Source organism: Gambusia affinis, linkage group LG01 (genome assembly GCF_019740435.1).
Source record: "Gambusia affinis linkage group LG01, SWU_Gaff_1.0, whole genome shotgun sequence".
In the NCBI taxonomy this organism is placed as follows: Eukaryota; Metazoa; Chordata; class Actinopteri; order Cyprinodontiformes; family Poeciliidae; genus Gambusia; species Gambusia affinis.
In genome coordinates, this window is record NC_057868.1 from 43,364,998 (window position 1) to 43,382,537 (window position 17,540).

A 17,540-nucleotide genomic window follows, 5' to 3' on the forward strand; every position below is an offset into this window, starting at 1 on the left:
TACTACTTCATACTTCAGATTTGATTACGATCACGTTTTAAAATTGTATCTGAAAATGTCTGTCTACATGGGCTTTTACAGACGAGCAAATGTACCGCTGTGAAGACTGCGATGAGCTGTTCTCCTCCACCCTTGAGTTGCGACGGCATCAGAAGTACTCATGCTCAAGTGCAGGATCCATCTTTGATGCACTGAGAGAGGACTTCAAGCAGGAGCGGGAGGACAGCGATGAGCCCATCCATGAATGCAAGGACTGCGAAAAGATCTTCCCAAATGAGTACAGGTGCACAGGATGCTCTTCTTTTTTTTTTTTTAAGAAAACAACATTTATTGCACATCTGATGCATTCAAATGCTTGGTCTTTTTTCTTTTTTTTTTTTTTTTACTAAAGTCTGGGGCAACACATGATAGTCCACACAGAGGAGAGGGAGTACAAGTGTGACCAGTGTCCCAAAGCCTTCAACTGGAAATCCAATCTCATCCGCCACCAGATGTCTCATGACAGTGGCAAGCGCTTTGAGTGTGAAAACTGTGATAAGGTACAGCATACCCGGCACGTAAGTTGTGCACTGGACACACAGGCTTTTTCTGTTTTGACTTGTTTGTTCTAAATCTTTATTGTACTATACACAGTTTTTTGGTAATTCAGACAGCAAGCCATATTTCAATGGCTATACATATTTTGTGTCTTCAGAGATGGCAAACATTGTGTTGTCATGCTCTTATTTTGCATTTTCAGGTGTTCACAGATCCCAGCAACCTTCAGCGGCACATCCGCTCCCAGCATGTGGGAGCACGGGCTCACACGTGTCCTGAATGTGGCAAGACCTTTGCCACTTCGTCAGGCCTCAAACAGCATAAGCACATCCACAGCAGTGTCAAACCCTTTATCTGTAAGTAAAAGCTTATGGCAGATATCAAAATTCCTAATAGTTAATTTATTTTGTACTCTTTTTCATTGTATTTTAAAAGATCGTCTCCATATGATCTCTAGGTCTTGTACAACTTGGGACCCAAACATAAAGGCCCAGGGATTTCATATTTATTGGGATTTAACTGAGTTCTTTACTTATGTGTTGGATATCAGGTGGTGACACTATTGTTTTTCATTTGGATTCCCTCCTTCAACAAATTACCAGTGGGACACAATTAAAAGAAAAAAATCAATGTCAACTTTTATTTCTGAAGCAAGCTATTTTGATTTAACGTTTCTTGGATGTTACATTAATCAGTGGTTGAAAATAACATAAATTACTTTTCTTTTTTTAGGTGAACATTAACCTTTAAAGTCATACTGTGGACTTACTTACACTTAAGCATGAAAATCTTTGTCAGCATTGCAGAAATCAAACCCTTAATATAAATGCTGACCAAGTTTTCCCAGGATTCTTCTATATTTTTTATTTTATCTCTGGTGATGGGATCCATGTGATTGAAGTTGGAAAACCTCTAATTCTGAATTTCCCCCCATGTATTCTGTATTAGATTAAAGTCTTTGACTGGATCAATCCAAAATGCTAATATTAAGTCCAGTCAGAAGAAACAAGGCAATATTCAAATATTGTCTTAATAGGGATTAAGGTTCCAGCCATATGGTTATTACTTATATTCATCTTTTTACAATCTGTTTGATGTATGTTTTTATTAATTGGAAAAAAGACACACCAAGTGACTGATGCTGTACAAAAAAATTAAATAAAAACTACAATTTGTTGTTATTGTTGCATCTGTAGTCTGTGTTGTATGCTATTGATTTGGTATGCATAGTTAGAGACAGTGTTAAAATGGGTTTAACCAGGCCCTGATGGGCTACGTCTTTTTGCGTCCCCAGGTGAGGTGTGCCACAAATCCTACACCCAGTTCTCCAACCTCTGCCGTCACAAGAGAATGCATGCTGACTGTCGTACCCAGATCAAGTGTAAGGACTGTGGGCAGTTATTCAGCACTACCTCCTCTCTCAACAAGCATCGCCGCTTTTGCGAGGGCAAAAATCATTACGGCTCTCCAGCGGGGATTTTCACCCCTGGAATTGCCATGAGCTCTAGCCCCATCATGGCTAAAGCCAAGTCCCATCATCCCCACCTACCAGGACTGAACCAGTCAGGTTTAGGCTTCACTGACTACTTTCCCTCGAGACCTCACCCTCATGCCGGCTTGCCCTTCTCCACAGGACCTCATGGCTTCCCATCCCTCCCACATGGGTTTCCAGGTATCTTTCCCCCTACGCTTTATCCACGGCCACCTTTATTACCTCCCAGTCCTTTATTAAAGAGCCCACTAGCAGGCAGCAGTCAGGAGGTTAAGCTCCCTCGGAGCCCCTTAGATGCCCCTCCATTGTCACTTGTCAACTCCACAAACAGCAATGGCATTAGTGGTTTGAGTCCACTGGAAGACAAGGAAAAGGACAGTAAGCTTGATTTGTCTTCTAGTGGAGAAACTAAACCTAAATCTAAACTGGCAGACATGTCAGATGGAAGTGACCTTGAAGATGTTAATACCACAAGTGGAACAGATTTGGACACCACCACTGGTACTGTTTCAGGTGACGGTTCTGACCTGGAGAGCGAAGGTGATAGTGAACGTGAGAGGAGTGGTAAAAGGAGGAAGCCGTCTGGCACTGTGTCAAGTCAGGACGGAAACCAGTTAGAGGACTCAAGTAGTGCTTTGATATCAGCTGTGTCTGGTACAGGAACACTTTCTATAGATCGTCCTTTTCATTCTACTTTATCCCAGCACTCCTTCTTTCCTCCACCTGATGAGCAAGCCCTGCCTCCTACCACCACAAATGCCAATGCAGCCACCACTGATTCCATTAAAGCAATTGCTAACATAGCTGAGAAATATTTTGGTCCTGCTTTGATGGGACTTCATCAGGAGAAGAAGATGGGTCCACTGCCCTACCATTCCATGTTTCCCTTTCAGTTTCTACCCAACTTCCACAACTCCCTATACCCTTTTGGTGCTGATCGAGGCACTCTCAATCCTAGCATATTCCTGAAGGCGGAGCCCAAATCCCCTCGTGAACAGCTGCACAAGATGGTTTCAAGTTCCCCCACAGCTCCTGCTCCCACCGCAGAGTCACCTTTTGATCTCACAACGAAATCCAAGGAGGCCAAGTTAACTCCTCCAGCTCCAACAAACCCATCCAACCCAAGCAGTACTGGGAACAGCAGTGGTCCTGTAGTGATATCTAACAATGAAGAGCAGCCACTGGACCTCAGCATTGGCAGCAGAAATCGAAGTGGTCACAACGGCCTGCCAGCTGAGCCCCAAAATCGAAAGAATCATATCTTTGGCGCCGGCAAGGTGATCTCCCATAAAGATGAAACCTCAGTGGGATTCCTTCATCCTCATTCGCAGTCATTGCACCAACCCTCCATAACCCAGCACCAGCAACAGCAGGCACAGCAGCATCAGCCTCCACCACTGCACTATGCCAAGCCCTCCGCATTCTTCATGGATCCCATCTACAGGTATTTCAGCCCCAATTAGACCAGGACCTAACATTTTCATGTAATCAACAAGTTAGAACTTGATGTCAGGTTTAAAGACATTAGGGAAATACTGACCTTGGTACGTAACCCTGTGCCTTGTCGTTGGTCCAGCAGGGTGGAGAAGAGGAAGCTACTTGATCCGGTTGGAGCTTTGAAGGAGAAGATCCTGAGGCCCTCCCCACCACTCTTCCATCCACAGGTAAACTAGACTCAATATATTGTACATATCTTATTGAAGAGAGAAATTTAAACTCGCTGACATGAAAGCAAGCAAATGGCCTAAACATATTACATGTGAACATATTGTTCCTGAAAGGGATTAACTTTTATTTATTTTATATTGTGTCTTAAATAAAAAGGTGTTTAACTTGAATTACATTGAAATACTAAGCTTCTGCCTCCCACAACACTGCAACCGGAATTAATAAGCCCGTTTGCTCCTTCACTCCTCTGTGCTCATGTATTTTCTCAACCCACCGTTCTGTGATTTCTTCTTTTGTTTACCGAATGGCGCCGGTGTACTTTGTCAACGCCACGTTTTTTTTCCAGAAGACACGGTGTGTTATAGCACATCCTTTGATAATCAGCAGCATTGTTTGACTGTCTCCAGACCTTCCCTACCTCTACAAATCTTGATTACAAAGAATGATAATATTATTAATAAAGTAAAATACCCGTTTGAATTGAACAGATTGCCTCAGTTGGCCATGCCACTGTTATTCGTGGCATTGTTTTATGTACTGAGAGTCCAAAGGCCAGCCAATAAGTCAATACCCTTCAGGAGTTTTTCTCAGTGACTGGCTGGCTGGCTAGATAATAGCACTGTGTCCATCAAGGACATCCTGTGTTTGTGTCCAGGAGAATAGGGGCCTCTCATTGAGGAAGCAGTTTAATCTGACCTGGAAATCTGTGTCCTCTATTAAGCATGACTTTGCAATACTCTCATCTCGTAAATACCCAGATAGATCCATATATATTTACACGTACAATAAATGTACTGTTCTTGATTAAATTTGTGAGCAAATTGCTATTCTTGTGGAATGGTGGTATGATTTAAGTCTACAACGGGCATTTCCCTGGCTCCCATTTGAATGCATTGCCTCGTAATTTATTGCTATACCCCTGATAAAATGTTTTCACAGGCCTCCATGTAAAAACTTCTCATATGGGAGTGTCCCAGCTGTGATCCTCCCAGCGATCCAAACACAATGCCACCTCTAATTCAGTCGCATGACGGAATCTCCCCACACCCCCTGTACCCGTTTCTCAGACTACGAATAAACACATAGCGACGGAGTGTCTGTCCCCGTGTCTCTCCCATCCCATATTCACTAATAAAAGGAAGGATGTAAGCCTGTTTTGGCAAATAAACTTCTACGTGGCTGGCCTCTTTTGTTCACAGGCTTCTAGGGGAAGGAAAGCGACTATCAGTAGGGGGTATCACAAACTATATTGTACTTTGCAACTTTGCTAGTTTAAAACAGCAGTTTTGTCACAAAAATGTAAGAGGTAAAGAACAAAATACTGGTTTAAATTGATCCAGAGAAGAAGGGGCACTTAAATCAGTTGGGTTAGTGGTCTTTAGAATAAAAAAGATTATACCCTAATATAAACTGCTTTGCTAATGCTTCTGGTACATAACTCTTTCACTTTCTATTAGCTATTATAACTTGGTTGCTAACTGCCTAGTTTTAACCAAGACATCAATCCCCTGTATGAAGGGGAAAATTGGTTCTACCCATATGCTACCCTGCATCTCCTGTATATTGACTGCTACCAGCAGCATTATTGTTTGACCACAAGAAGGCGCTTTTACAAATTAGGCATATAACCACATTGACCACATTTTTAAACAGATATAGCTTAAAGTTCACTTAACTTGTTTTGTGAGTTAGTTGCTAGGTGACACACAGTTGATGCCAAAAACTTGCTCTGCAACTTTAACACATACAAACAAGGGATGGTAAAAGGTACATAGTTAAATTATCAATTTAGATTTTTAATTGGTCATGGAGTTGAGAATGGCTTAAAAGGAAAAAAAGACTGCTATGAGCAACAAAAATTTCCTTGAATAAAGTAAATCAGATGAACTTGTGCCCCTTTTTGTAATTTCAGCCTGGACTGCTTTGGTGTTTAATGATAAAAGCCTCACATTCTCAGTTCTGTTCTCAATTCATCTTACAAACAGAAGAATAATCACCTCCATTTTGTGTCTTCTATCTAACTGGCTGTCCCATGAAAATGCGATAGCAGCTTAAAGGTTTATAAACTTAGACTTTGAAAAAAAAAAAAAAAAAAAAAAAAGGAACTGTGATCTTTATGAGATAGGAGTTGTTTTAAAACAATAAAAACATCTGCTTTGTTTTGGGCCCCGCCTGGTTTAGCAGCTAACTTCTGCCTGAAGAACTAGTTCAGCTTTTTTTATTCTAAATTAAGACACCAAACAAGTTGCTAACTGAGCATGAAGTCTCATAACAAAAAATTCTGGTGTTAAATGTATCACAAATATTTATGTAATGATCTGCCATATATTCTTCATGGGACGTGAGCCAAACACAAAATAGCATCCAACTGAATGTATTTCAAAAGTATATGACATTTTTTTGACATCTTCCAGATGTCAGCCATGGAAAATATGACAGAGAAGCTGGAGAGCTTTGGTGCCCTGAAACTGGACCTGCCGCCCAATACGCTGCAACACCCGACCCATCCACTGTTCAATTTCCGCTCACCACCACCTTCCCTCTCAGAAGCAATCCTTCGAAAGGGCAAGGAACGTTATGCTTGCAGGTTAGTACACTATGGATGTTGCGCTGGTTACTACATCACATTGAAGGTAAAGTTAAACTCTTTAATGATAATGTGCCTTCAATGTCCATTCTTCCCTCCAGGTACTGTGGGAAGATTTTTCCCCGCTCAGCAAACCTCACCAGGCACTTGCGGACACACACAGGGGAGCAGCCCTACAGGTTTCTACAGTTTTTCTTTTGGTTTCTGCCTTCTTATTTTTCATGTAGTTTTAGCTCATGTTTTAGAGTTTTCTTGTTCTTCAAATACCCTCCTTTCAGAAATGCTCCATTTTTATGTTTAAGTTTGATGCACATTATTTATCTAAAACCGCAAGCCTATCTTATGTCTGAAACTAGCACATTTTACTGTTTATTTCTTTCCTACCTAAGCAGGTGCATTTATAAAAATGACAATAACAATCCTGACTGCATCATTTCAATGAAACGCCCTGATCCTGCTGCTGCACCTCTAGCCTATATTTCAATGACTCTGTTGGTCTTTGGCAGGTGTAAATACTGTGACCGCTCATTCAGCATCTCCTCCAACCTTCAGCGTCATGTCCGCAATATCCACAACAAGGAAAAACCCTTCAAGTGTCACCTGTGCAATCGCTGCTTCGGTCAGCAAACCAACCTCGACCGCCATCTCAAGAAGCACGAGCACGAGAACATTCCTGGTGAGGCTGCCACATCTGTGGCTGCTTCTCTGACAAAACGTCGAAAGTAGTTAGTAAACAGGGACTGCTTGGCTAAAGGTTTCGAATGATAAATGGGTCACCATAACATGTGCAGAAATTTTAAATCAACACCCAGATAAACGTTTGAATGATTTGAAATGGGTAAAATCTACTGAAAGAGGGACTTGCTGTGTATTACGGTGGTATGCCACTGATTATAGAAGGAATACAAACATTATGAAAGGAGCAAATGCCTGTTTGCGTTAACATCTAAATTACACATGATTTAATGTGTGGCTAATATGACAACCTGAAAGGAGACAATGCAACAGGCTTTTATCACTTTGACCAGGTTTACATGAAGCTAGTAACCGTTGGTCAGTTTATAAGGGCCATCAGACTTGTGTCATAATAATCTTAATAACTCATCCTTCTATTTGCTGTATCTCAAACATTGTTGCCCAATAAGAGTGTAAAATTGGAATAGAATAATGTTATATAATTTTATAAACCTTTTGTAATAGTTGTTTTTAATGATCGAAAATGACATTCCTCTTCAAAAATACCGTATTCTCTTCTGGCAAAATATACTAAGGCTTTCACACTGACATTTTATAAAAGAATTACACATATCTTCTGCAGCTGTTTATTTATTTTTTTGTCAAAGTTCTTAGTTTTACTTTTGAACATGAATTTTTTTATTTGTTTATTTTTCCCGTCACAGTCAGTCAGCAGTCTGGGATGCTTTCCAACCTAGGAACCACCATCTCCTCTCCAAACTCCGAGCCAGACAATCACGCACTTTTAGACGAGAAGGAGGACTCGTACTTCTCTGAAATTCGCAACTTTATTTCCAACAGTGAGATGAACCAGGCCTCCAGCTCCACGGATAAAAGGTTGGACAAAAGCAAACTTATTTCACTTACACCATGTGTTTTACATGTTGTGATTGCTCTTAATTTGTTTAAATGCACAGATAGCTGCGGATTTAAATTTGAAGAACTCTATGTTATGTTTACTCTTTGTCTATGACAATTAAATAGTCCACTGTGATGTGATATGTTTAAAATGTGGAACATTGTTTTTCCAACATAACTCTGCTTTAAACTGCTTCATAACTTTTATTCTCTGACATTTCTGCTGTGTCCCTTACTCTTTGTGATGCTGCTTCTTCACAAATGTTTTCTAATCATTCTCTGAGGCCTTCATAGAGTAACTATGTTCATTTGAAAATGAAAATACCCATAGGCATAGTCTGTTTAATAAATAATAAACTTCTCAAGTAGTTTGTTTGAATGGCTTTTGGGGGGGCAACAAATTAAAGTACAATAGATACAGTCATGTCACACTTTTAGTTGCTTTTTTATATGTAAAAGGAAACACTGAAGCCCATGTATCCCTTTTCTTCTTTATAATCATACTATCATGCTATCTGTCACATTACACCTCAATATAATTCAATGAATTCTGCAATTGTAACATTATAAACTGTGAACGGGCTCAAGGGGTATACACACATAAGTCGCTATCGGTGTTAGCATTGAGTACACAGTGCTCCCTAGTGGTTTAAACATGCCTGCCATTAGTCTCCATCACCTTCAAAGCTGCATCTGCCATATGTTCTTCAAATTTATTCTCATATTGCTAAGATCTTTTGCAGATATGTTGCTTTAGCTCCATTACAGTTTTTTTAAGGCCCATCTGTCTATCTCCACCCACAAATGTCACGTTGGATCGACTTCCATGCTTCTAGATTACCAATGCTCAGTTTGTGGGAATCTTCCAAAGAGTGACTAACAGAAAAAATAGAAAGGATGAAATGTTTTCTCTTAATCAGTGGTTTGCCTTCTTTTATTGACTCTCTCACTTTCATTCTTGTTGGGAATTCCCTTCTGGTAGTCTCACATTTTGTCTTTCCATTCTTCCATCATACTCCCCCCCCTTCCCCGCTTTCTTCTTGTCAACACACATTACGTCCAGCAGGCCCAGTGGCAAATTAGCCCCCTTTGCCATCTGGGATCAATACAGAGTCTCATCTGCAACAGCCACAGCCTGACATTTTAATATCTGTAATTCAGACTATGTTATGCTTTCTGTCCTCCTACCAGACAGCCTGCTGTTTATTCTCCCTTTGAGTGACTGAAGCAAAACTGGGAACACAAACACACATTTATGGATGGCTATTTGTAATCATTTTTAACCGCCCCCACAACCATATTTCCCCTTCCTTCGAAACTCCAGCCAGTCAAAATGAGAATTCCTGGAAGCTCATGAAAACTTTTGAAGTGTTTCCATGTTGGAGATGCAGAAGTTTGAAACAACAATAACAGAGTACGGATCTTCATGGATATATTTCTAGAAAGGCATCTTTTAGGAGGAAGGAAGTTACCTCCATAACCTTAATCCTCAGGTTACGGCTTTGGCTTTAGAGTTGGATAAAACTCCAATCGGGTCTGGTTTCTTGTCTACGACAGGGAGGACCCTGAGGGGGAATTTGGTTTAGGCATTTATCTGGGAGATCCACCGATGATTGAGCTCTTCCCCCAATCTGCCTGCGGTACCCATACCCCCAGCCCACTAACACAAACACCCAACTGACGTGTTTAGACTAAATGACAAAACCCAGGCCCCCCCCTGTGTTCGAGCTACGCTTCTTTCTCCATTCACCAGCGCCGCCGAGTAGCTCTGCAATTTGATTATGGTGATATTTAATCTAGATTGAAAGAGAAGAACTTTTCTCCCCCTAAAGCCTCTCGACCCGCCTGGACCGACCCACTGTGTGTGACCCAATCCTGTCCCCGTGCACCCCTTCCCAGAGGTAACCCTGTCCGATTTGATGAATGTCCACAGTTCGGAAAAAGAAAAAAAAAATGCAAGGGGTAAATTTGCCATCCCAAAGGAAATGATATCATGAGCCATGACATTGTGGTTGGGGGGTGATGGAGGAACGGCACTTTGTTGAGACGCAGGCTGGAAAATGTACAGATGGCAGTCTGTAATGGTAGCGTGCTGATAGCCCATTCACAGCAGAGCCGACATCTTCCCTCAGCCACGCCAGCTACGTTCCACCATTACGGTGTGAAGCGGCTTGTGGAGGACCGGGTCTAAGGCGGGGCCAGATCCGTCTCTGTTTGGGGGGTTGCTGGCCAATTAATCATCTGCCGGGTTGTTTGAAAAGAGCTCCGGGCAGACTGTCGGCACCCATGTTGTTTGTGTGGACACTGGAGTTGTACTGTTCACGTTGTCATCAGATTACGTCTTTTTCTGAAAGATGAGTCATGCATTTGGACGGGTAGGAAATGGGTAACAGTAACCAGGGCCAGACTGTTTGTGTCATATTTTTGTAACAACTAAAATTAGCAAAAGAAAAAAAAAAAAATTCAAAGCTCTTGGAATGAGTAAATGTTTTAATCTACTTTCTCAGAACGTGAGAAATATTTTCAAACTACGATTGAAAGCTTTTTTTTCTTCTACATAAAAAACCCCCCAAAACAACGATATTCTGCTTTGACAACGCAAGTCTATAAAAGTTGAAGCTATAAAAATTTTCTCACTTCTCCTTCCTCCGCAGGTCAGAGCAGCCCGAAGAGGAGCGCCCGCCCAGCCACAATTTGTCCAACTCCAAGCTAGGGCTGCAAGGGCTGGAGGAAGAGGAAGAGGAGGTGGAGGGGGACGATGAGGAGGAGGAAGAATGCAGCCTGACGGAGAAGTCGCACGACGAGGCGCCGGAGTCCCCATCTCCAGTCACGACGGGAGTCTACGAGGAGGACGAGGAAGAGGAGGACGCGGAGACGGCTCCGTTAGCTATGAGCTATGAACACACTCGCAGGTAGGTGTTTAGTAACCTAAGCAAAAGCAAAGCTGAACAAAACTAAGAATTCATACTTAAGTTAGGCTCCATGGTTATTCTTTCAAGCGCTGCTAAACAACAAGTTATACATGCCAATAAAATAAAAATAAAATAAAATTGCAATTTTGCAATTATTCAACTACTAAACTGGTATGTACATGGCTTTAAATTGTTACTCATAACTGTTCATGAGTAACATTTCTCACAAATAAAAAAGCTTAAAAGTGTGGCATGCATTTGTATTTTGCCCACCTGAGTCAGCAGAAACACATTTGCTTCAGTTATAGCTGAAAGTGTTTCGGACTCGTTTTCACCAGTCTTGCATTTTTATTGAAGTCTTTTGCGGCCTCTCACTTTTTTCATTTTCTTGTGTTGCCTTTCGTTTTCCCCACAGACAAACATTTTGCAATTCGGCTAAAAACGTCTGTTTTGGAATTGCTGTGGGTGTATGAAAGTAAAGATAGCTGAAAACACATGCCTGCCACACTTTTCAGATTTTGCAGACAAATAAACTTAACAAGTTATACTTTTTTTCCCCATGTTACAAATGTGCCTTATTTTGTGTTGGTCTAGTAGTGCGTACAGGAGAATCCTCCTATATGTCATAACCAGTATAATGTGACAAAATGTGGAAAAAGTGTAAGGGATATGAATTCGTTTATAAGGCATGCAGGGGGAGACGGGCTTGAATTTCAGATTCTCTTTAGCTTCACTTACTCTTTTATTCATGTTCAGTCAGCTTCCTATCTTTTCCCTAAAGCTTTTTATTACTCTGTCAGTTTGTCCCGTCTGCCTTTCTAACCTTTAATTAACTGTACCTTTCTTCTGTTTATCTCCACTTCACCTTTCCCTGCTTTACTTCCTGTTTGTAACATTTTCCTCTTCTCAAATCCGATTAACGCTCCCTCTGTCTCATCCAAATCTTTGACTTTTCCTACTTTTACTCATCCATCCATCCATCCTTCCATTCACCCCTGCGTCGGTGTGCAGGTGTATAGAGGAGGAGGGCTCTCTCTTGGATCTGGAGGGTCTGCCCAGCTTCCCTAAGAGCCTGGACGGTTTACGTAAAGCAGCCATTGACGAGCAGTCCTTTGATGTTAAAGACATATTTAACACTTCACTAGAGTCTGAGGCTTTGAAAGAAACATTGTACAGGCAGGCTAAAACCCAGGTATGTTGCTGGATTTTGGGTTATCTGTTTAAAATAGGGAGGGGACTTTGAGACCATCAACACACACAAATTTAGTTTTCAACAAACGAAGTGTATACTATACCGTGTCATTTCCTGTCACGTGTATTCATTGTATTGTGTATGATATTTCCTGGTTATTTATATCACATGTATTGTTTTTTTTTTTGTTTTTTGTCACACTTAAATGTTTCAGATCATAGTACAGGGCAACTTCATCCGCACAAAACCTATTTTAGGTTTTGCTAAACAGATTCAATCAAGTTTAAATTTGATCTCAGAGTAGGTCGTTCAGAAATCTTTCGTTTTTCATTTTAGCCTTTCATGAGTTGTTGGTGTACCTTGGAGCTTTGTTCCACATGAGCTTAACTTATGGCCAAACATTCTCCTATTATTTTCTGATAGAGCAGAATTCTTGGTTCTATTAATTATGGTCATGAAGTCATGAAGGTCCTGAAGCAGCAAAGCGGTTTTCAACCGTCACATTACCACCTCCAGGTTTGACTCAGTTTGGAAATTTCATTTTTTCCCTGAAATGCTGCTAGTTTTTTTTTTTTTGCAGTAGATGAAATGGAACCAACAGTTTCCACTTTTGGCTTGTCAACCCACAAAATATGTCCTTGATAATCTTGGGGTCATCAAGATTGACAAATGTAACATGGGCTGTTGTGCCCAGTCTCTGTCTTATTGTTGAACCATGAAGACTCCTCTTCTTTGTGACGAGTGTGGCCTGCAGATTTACTATGGAGTCCATTTGTGATCTCCTGGATAAGTCATCAGCGAGCTGTTTGAGTGATTTTGTTTCAGTGTTTCCTCCAGGCTTTACTTGTGCCTCCACCAGGCTAAGCTTTGCTTATTTCCTTAAATCTTTTTAAAATGTTTGCTTTTTTTAAGACTTTATAGTTGGTGTTCAGGTATTAATCTTCCACAGTAACACATAGTAATCAAGTGATATTTTCAAATTTCCTGTCAACTTGAAACATTGTTTTAACTCAAAAACACAACGGGCCGCTGGATGAATGGTTTCCTGGTGGAAACCTTTTGTTTGGTTCATAACGCCTCGGAAAGTTCACCACGGTTTCATGTTTGTCTTGCATTAGTCAATAATGGTTCTCAAAGTGGCTTGCTAAATTCCCACAGAAGTAGAAGTGACTTTGTAACCCTTTCCAAAGATGCAGTTGTCAACAACTTCGCTTTTTATCTGTTCTTAAATTTCTTTAAATTGTTTTTTTTTTGTTTTTTGTTTTTTGTTTTTTTGTGAAACTTTCTACCCTACTTTATATTTTTAAATAAATTCTATTTAAGTGGTTTCTTAATTCTGTGGGTCTATTGTAATCCAGCCTGGTTGTGGCTTGTAACAATAAACCAAAAATAATGTGGTTAGTCAAATATAAATCAAGATTTTACAAGGGCCCATTTATACATGTGTTAAATGTTTATATGAGAAACATCATTTGGAAATGTTTTGTTTTTACAAAAGTTATTTTTATCCGATATTAACATTAGTTTGATGATCTGGAACATATTAGTGTGACAAGAGGATATTAGTGTGACAAGAGGATCACTATAAGAAGCAATTTTTAGAGTGAAAAACACATTATTAGAGTCCTGTGAATGGCACCTAGAGCTGCAACACCTGCTGCAGTCATATTGTCATCCAAAGAGCATGTAGAAAGGCAATACTTGAGTTATAATTAAATCTTCATGTCCATGTACAACATTGTGATGGGGGTATAAGACAGCAGAGAGCCATACACCTTAGTGTAAGGGATGACTTGTAGAGTTCTGATAAATACCCAAAGAGTAAAGCAACTTTCTGAAAAAATACCAATTCTAAAATTAAGAAAACTATTTTCCATCATTTGTAAATAGATGCAGAGTTTTGTGAATTGGCCCAGATGACTGAAGTGAATTATGTCAAATCATTGAAGCGCAAACAGTGATGTTTTAGGCTGCTGCATTTTCTTAAGTAGTTGCTCCTAAATTAGTCAGCAACGTTTGTCATTGTACTCTTAGAGATTATTTTATGAATGTCAAACACAATCCCTGGAAACGAGAAACTATATGGGAAAGAGAGAGATTGCTAAACATGTGCATACAGGTGAACCTTGCAGATTTCCTCTTAATTGATATCCAACTGTTGCTCCTTTGCAGGCTTATGCAATGATGCTGTCTCTCTCGGAGAACAACCCTTTGCACGCACCCTCTCAGAATTCTCTGGACGCTTGGCTGAGCATGGGAAGCGGACCGTCTGAGACGAGCAGCTTTCACCCACTCAACCATATCTAGGCAAAGAGAGGCCTAGGAAAGACGGAAGGAAAAGTAGGGGGAACATTTAGTCTCACAAACAGACAGAAACTTGAGACCGGCTGGACATGGGGAAGGCGAGAAGGCTGTGAAGGATTTCATTGTCACACACATTCAAGGCAGAGCGGACGGGTTTGCGCGGCTACGCCTGTGTTCACATGTTATGTGTTTGTGCGAGTACGACGGAGGAGGAGAGGGGGTGGGGGGGACGTGTCCCCTTGTGAGGTGTCCTGCAAGACTGTCTAAGAGAAAGCACTGCTAAGCTCCTGTTGATGTGAAGGACATGATGAATGCTTCTCCAGAGCATTGAAACTCTGTGTCACTCTGATCCTCCCCCCCCAGTGCACAATGCTCCCTGCAGCATCACAGTCACCCTGTAAAACGGCTCCCTAAAAGACACTTACTGAACTGATAATGTCTCTAAAGTCTGTGCACAATGCCCGACGCAAGCATTGCAGCACTGGCACTGCATGTCCACCAGGTGGCACTGTTTCAGCAGAAATAGAGGACTCGTGAGTGATTCTCTCCAGTTTTTTTTTTTTTTTTCCTCCACTAGTCATGGCGACTAATCTTGTTAATTTGGTTTTTTTTGGTTTGTTAGTTTTTTTGTTGTTGTTTTTTTTTTGCATTTTTATTTAATTTCAAAATCAAAAGTACCAGACAAAATAAACGAATCCTCAGAACCATCAGACTGTTGATTTTTCACTGATTACATGGAGAATGATGTCCAACGTTCAAATGTGATGAAGTAATGAGCTATGTGGGCCAATAACTATTAAAACTGGCTACTAAATTTGTTCATGTTAAAACTTAAATTATACAAAAAAAGAGTGTGTTTTTCTGTTTTGTTTATTGCATCATCAATTAAATGTATTTACTTTCTTTACTATAGATACTGCAGTATTGCTTCTTTTTAGGCACAAGAGTACTCAACTATTAATTTAATTACTTTTAGAAAAGGACCAAATTTGCTGTCACATGATGTAAAAATGATAATAGCCTAGACGTTCATATTCAGAGTGGTATGTGCCAAATAACCGCTAGAAGTCTTTTTTTTTCTTTGACAATCATTTCATTTCCAAGAGGCCTCACTTTTGCTGTCACGTTTTTTTTCCCCTAATAACATTATATGTTTAAATTCAGAAGTGTGTGCATGTATTTATTTCTATGTTGTTTTGTTGAGACTCAAGAAGAGAAAATGAAGAAACAAAAAAGGTCTTTTCATCCCTGTTTTTCTTGAAGAAGGATAAAGGATTGCCTGTCAAAGCACAGGGGGAGATTGTGAATCTCTGTTTTTGACGGATTAGTGTGCCAAAATTAAAAGACCCCACGAGTTAATTAGTTTTTTTATTGTTATTATTTATAGTTAAATGCAAGTGTAGTTAGTTTTAGAGTCCTATTTGGCATTGGAACATAGTGGGCAGGTTAACCCTGGTTTTCCTTTTATTGTTTCACTTTAACAGTTAACTCAATATGCTGTTTTCTTTCCCTCTCTGCCTAGTCGCATAATTGTACAAATATCATTTTGAATGTCAGTTAAAGGGCATTACGTTATCATTACTGAATCTGGATTTCTTCCGCCGTCGGCTCATGTTACATTCTTTTTTCTTTTTCTTTTTCTTTTTTTGGCGTGCATCGCTTGTAGCGTAGCCTGCAAGATGTCATCTTAACACAGTTTTGACTCAGGTTAGTTGTCCGGTCGGAAATTCTCACAGCATCCAATCAAAGCGGCATGAAGGTGACAGGTTCATAGATTATGTATGACGAGATTTGACTCATGATTGTTAAAGAACAGAGCGGTCATCCTGAAGTTTGTTGGTCAGACTTGTTAAACTCCACATTAATTGCTTTGAGACACAATTCTGTTAAGTCTGCGAAGACGGCTGTGTCATAGACAGCAGAAAACATTTACAGTCGGTACTTGAAGGCAGCTGGATTTTTAGCCTTATGGATCACTTTTCATCCCCTCTAGACTTTCATAATCAGGCCTGATGCTGTTTTTCTTTCTTTTTTTTTTTTTTTTTTAACAAGCACTTAAAGCAACTGGGACCAGATCATCAACTGGATATAGTTTGGTCTTTTGGTTGAACTTAGATTCCAGATCCATTCTTTTTTAAAAGCTGATTTGACTTTCAATAGATGAGCCAGCTGGACTCAACAAGGAGAGATGAGAATAAAACTAAAGCACTGTAATTTTTATTCACAACAGCAGGTGGTAGTGTGATGCTAGGACTGCTGCGTCATCTCATTTTCTTAAGACTAAAGTCTCTTTTATATATACATATATATATAATTCTACTGAATGAAATTCCATTCATTGTAAACACATTATTTTTCAATTTGTGCTTAGAAAATGTAAAGACTTGGGTCACTAAGGTTTTAGGTTGACTATGTGTAGTTATTCATGTCATGGACTACTGTAATAATCACGCGCTGTGCGAAGCAACTGAATTGAAAGCGTTGAAGTATTCCATTTTGGCAACTTCACAAAATGTTCTGGTCACTGAAATTTTATTTTATTTTTTTCAGCGTAATAATACATGGTTGCTCTTTGCCCAACTGTTACAGAAGAAAGTCAAAAAAAATAAAAAAATAAAAATACACGGTTTCTTTTTAACTGTATAGTATTTTAAAGAATGAAAAACAATGGTGCATTTGTCTGAAGAAGAAAAAAAAAACCTTTGAAAAATATGGGTTTTAATGGATGGTGCTTGTTTTGTTTAAAATCTGAGTTGTATATCGCCTCTGTTATGTTTATTGAAAACAAATGAAAAAAAAAAAAAAGTTATCGTGCATGACGTGTTTAGCAGTCATAATGATGTCCATTTGTGAAATGTGTATCAATTCAAAAACAGAAAAAAAAAAAAGTAAGAGAAAAAAAATTGTAGATGCACTTATTGTACATGTGTTTAGGCTAGTAGGTTTGACTTCAAGTTCTGACTGCCTGGCAGATGTGTGGGCAGGTTCTGAAAGACATAGAAACGACTCACGGGAGAAGACCTAATGAAAAACAATAAAGGATTGTAGAATAATATTGAACAATTCTGGAATTGCAGTTCTTTTGATGCTTGTGATTATGGCAGATGTACTTTAGAGAAATTTCATTGAAAAGATATGACTCTGATGTTAATTCTGTAGAATAGCAATGTATACCAAATGTAATCTTTCCAATGCTATGAAGAATTTATACATGAAATTGATATGCAATAAAACCTGTGTGCTTTTTACGATTTG

The 17,540-nt window shown here is 39.8% G+C and overlaps 1 protein-coding gene across 13 annotated transcripts in view; it reads left to right on the plus strand.

The window, feature by feature from the left end:
- Nucleotides 1–17,533, plus strand: part of prdm16 (PR domain containing 16) — a 208,666-nt gene extending 191,133 nt beyond the window's left edge. For 5 of the 13 annotated variants that reach the window (XM_044125456.1, XM_044125474.1, XM_044125520.1 and 2 more), the window contains 12 exons: nt 82–283; nt 392–557; nt 740–893; nt 1,799–3,473; nt 3,606–3,693; nt 6,112–6,284; nt 6,386–6,463; nt 6,791–6,960; nt 7,685–7,856; nt 10,532–10,789; nt 11,801–11,981; nt 14,154–17,533. In XM_044125456.1, the coding sequence (XP_043981391.1) occupies nt 82–283; nt 392–557; nt 740–893; nt 1,799–3,473; nt 3,606–3,693; nt 6,112–6,284; nt 6,386–6,463; nt 6,791–6,960; nt 7,685–7,856; nt 10,532–10,789; nt 11,801–11,981; nt 14,154–14,288 (3,452 nt within the window). In that variant the 3' untranslated portion in view covers nt 14,289–17,533. The remainder of the gene's footprint in view (nt 1–81; nt 284–391; nt 558–739; nt 894–1,798; nt 3,474–3,605; nt 3,694–6,111; nt 6,285–6,385; nt 6,464–6,790; nt 6,961–7,684; nt 7,857–10,531; nt 10,790–11,800; nt 11,982–14,153) is intronic. The other 8 variants (XM_044125484.1, XM_044125530.1, XM_044125510.1 and 5 more) reach the window with 6 other exon arrangements.
- The last annotated feature ends 7 nt before the right edge of the window (nt 17,534–17,540 follow it).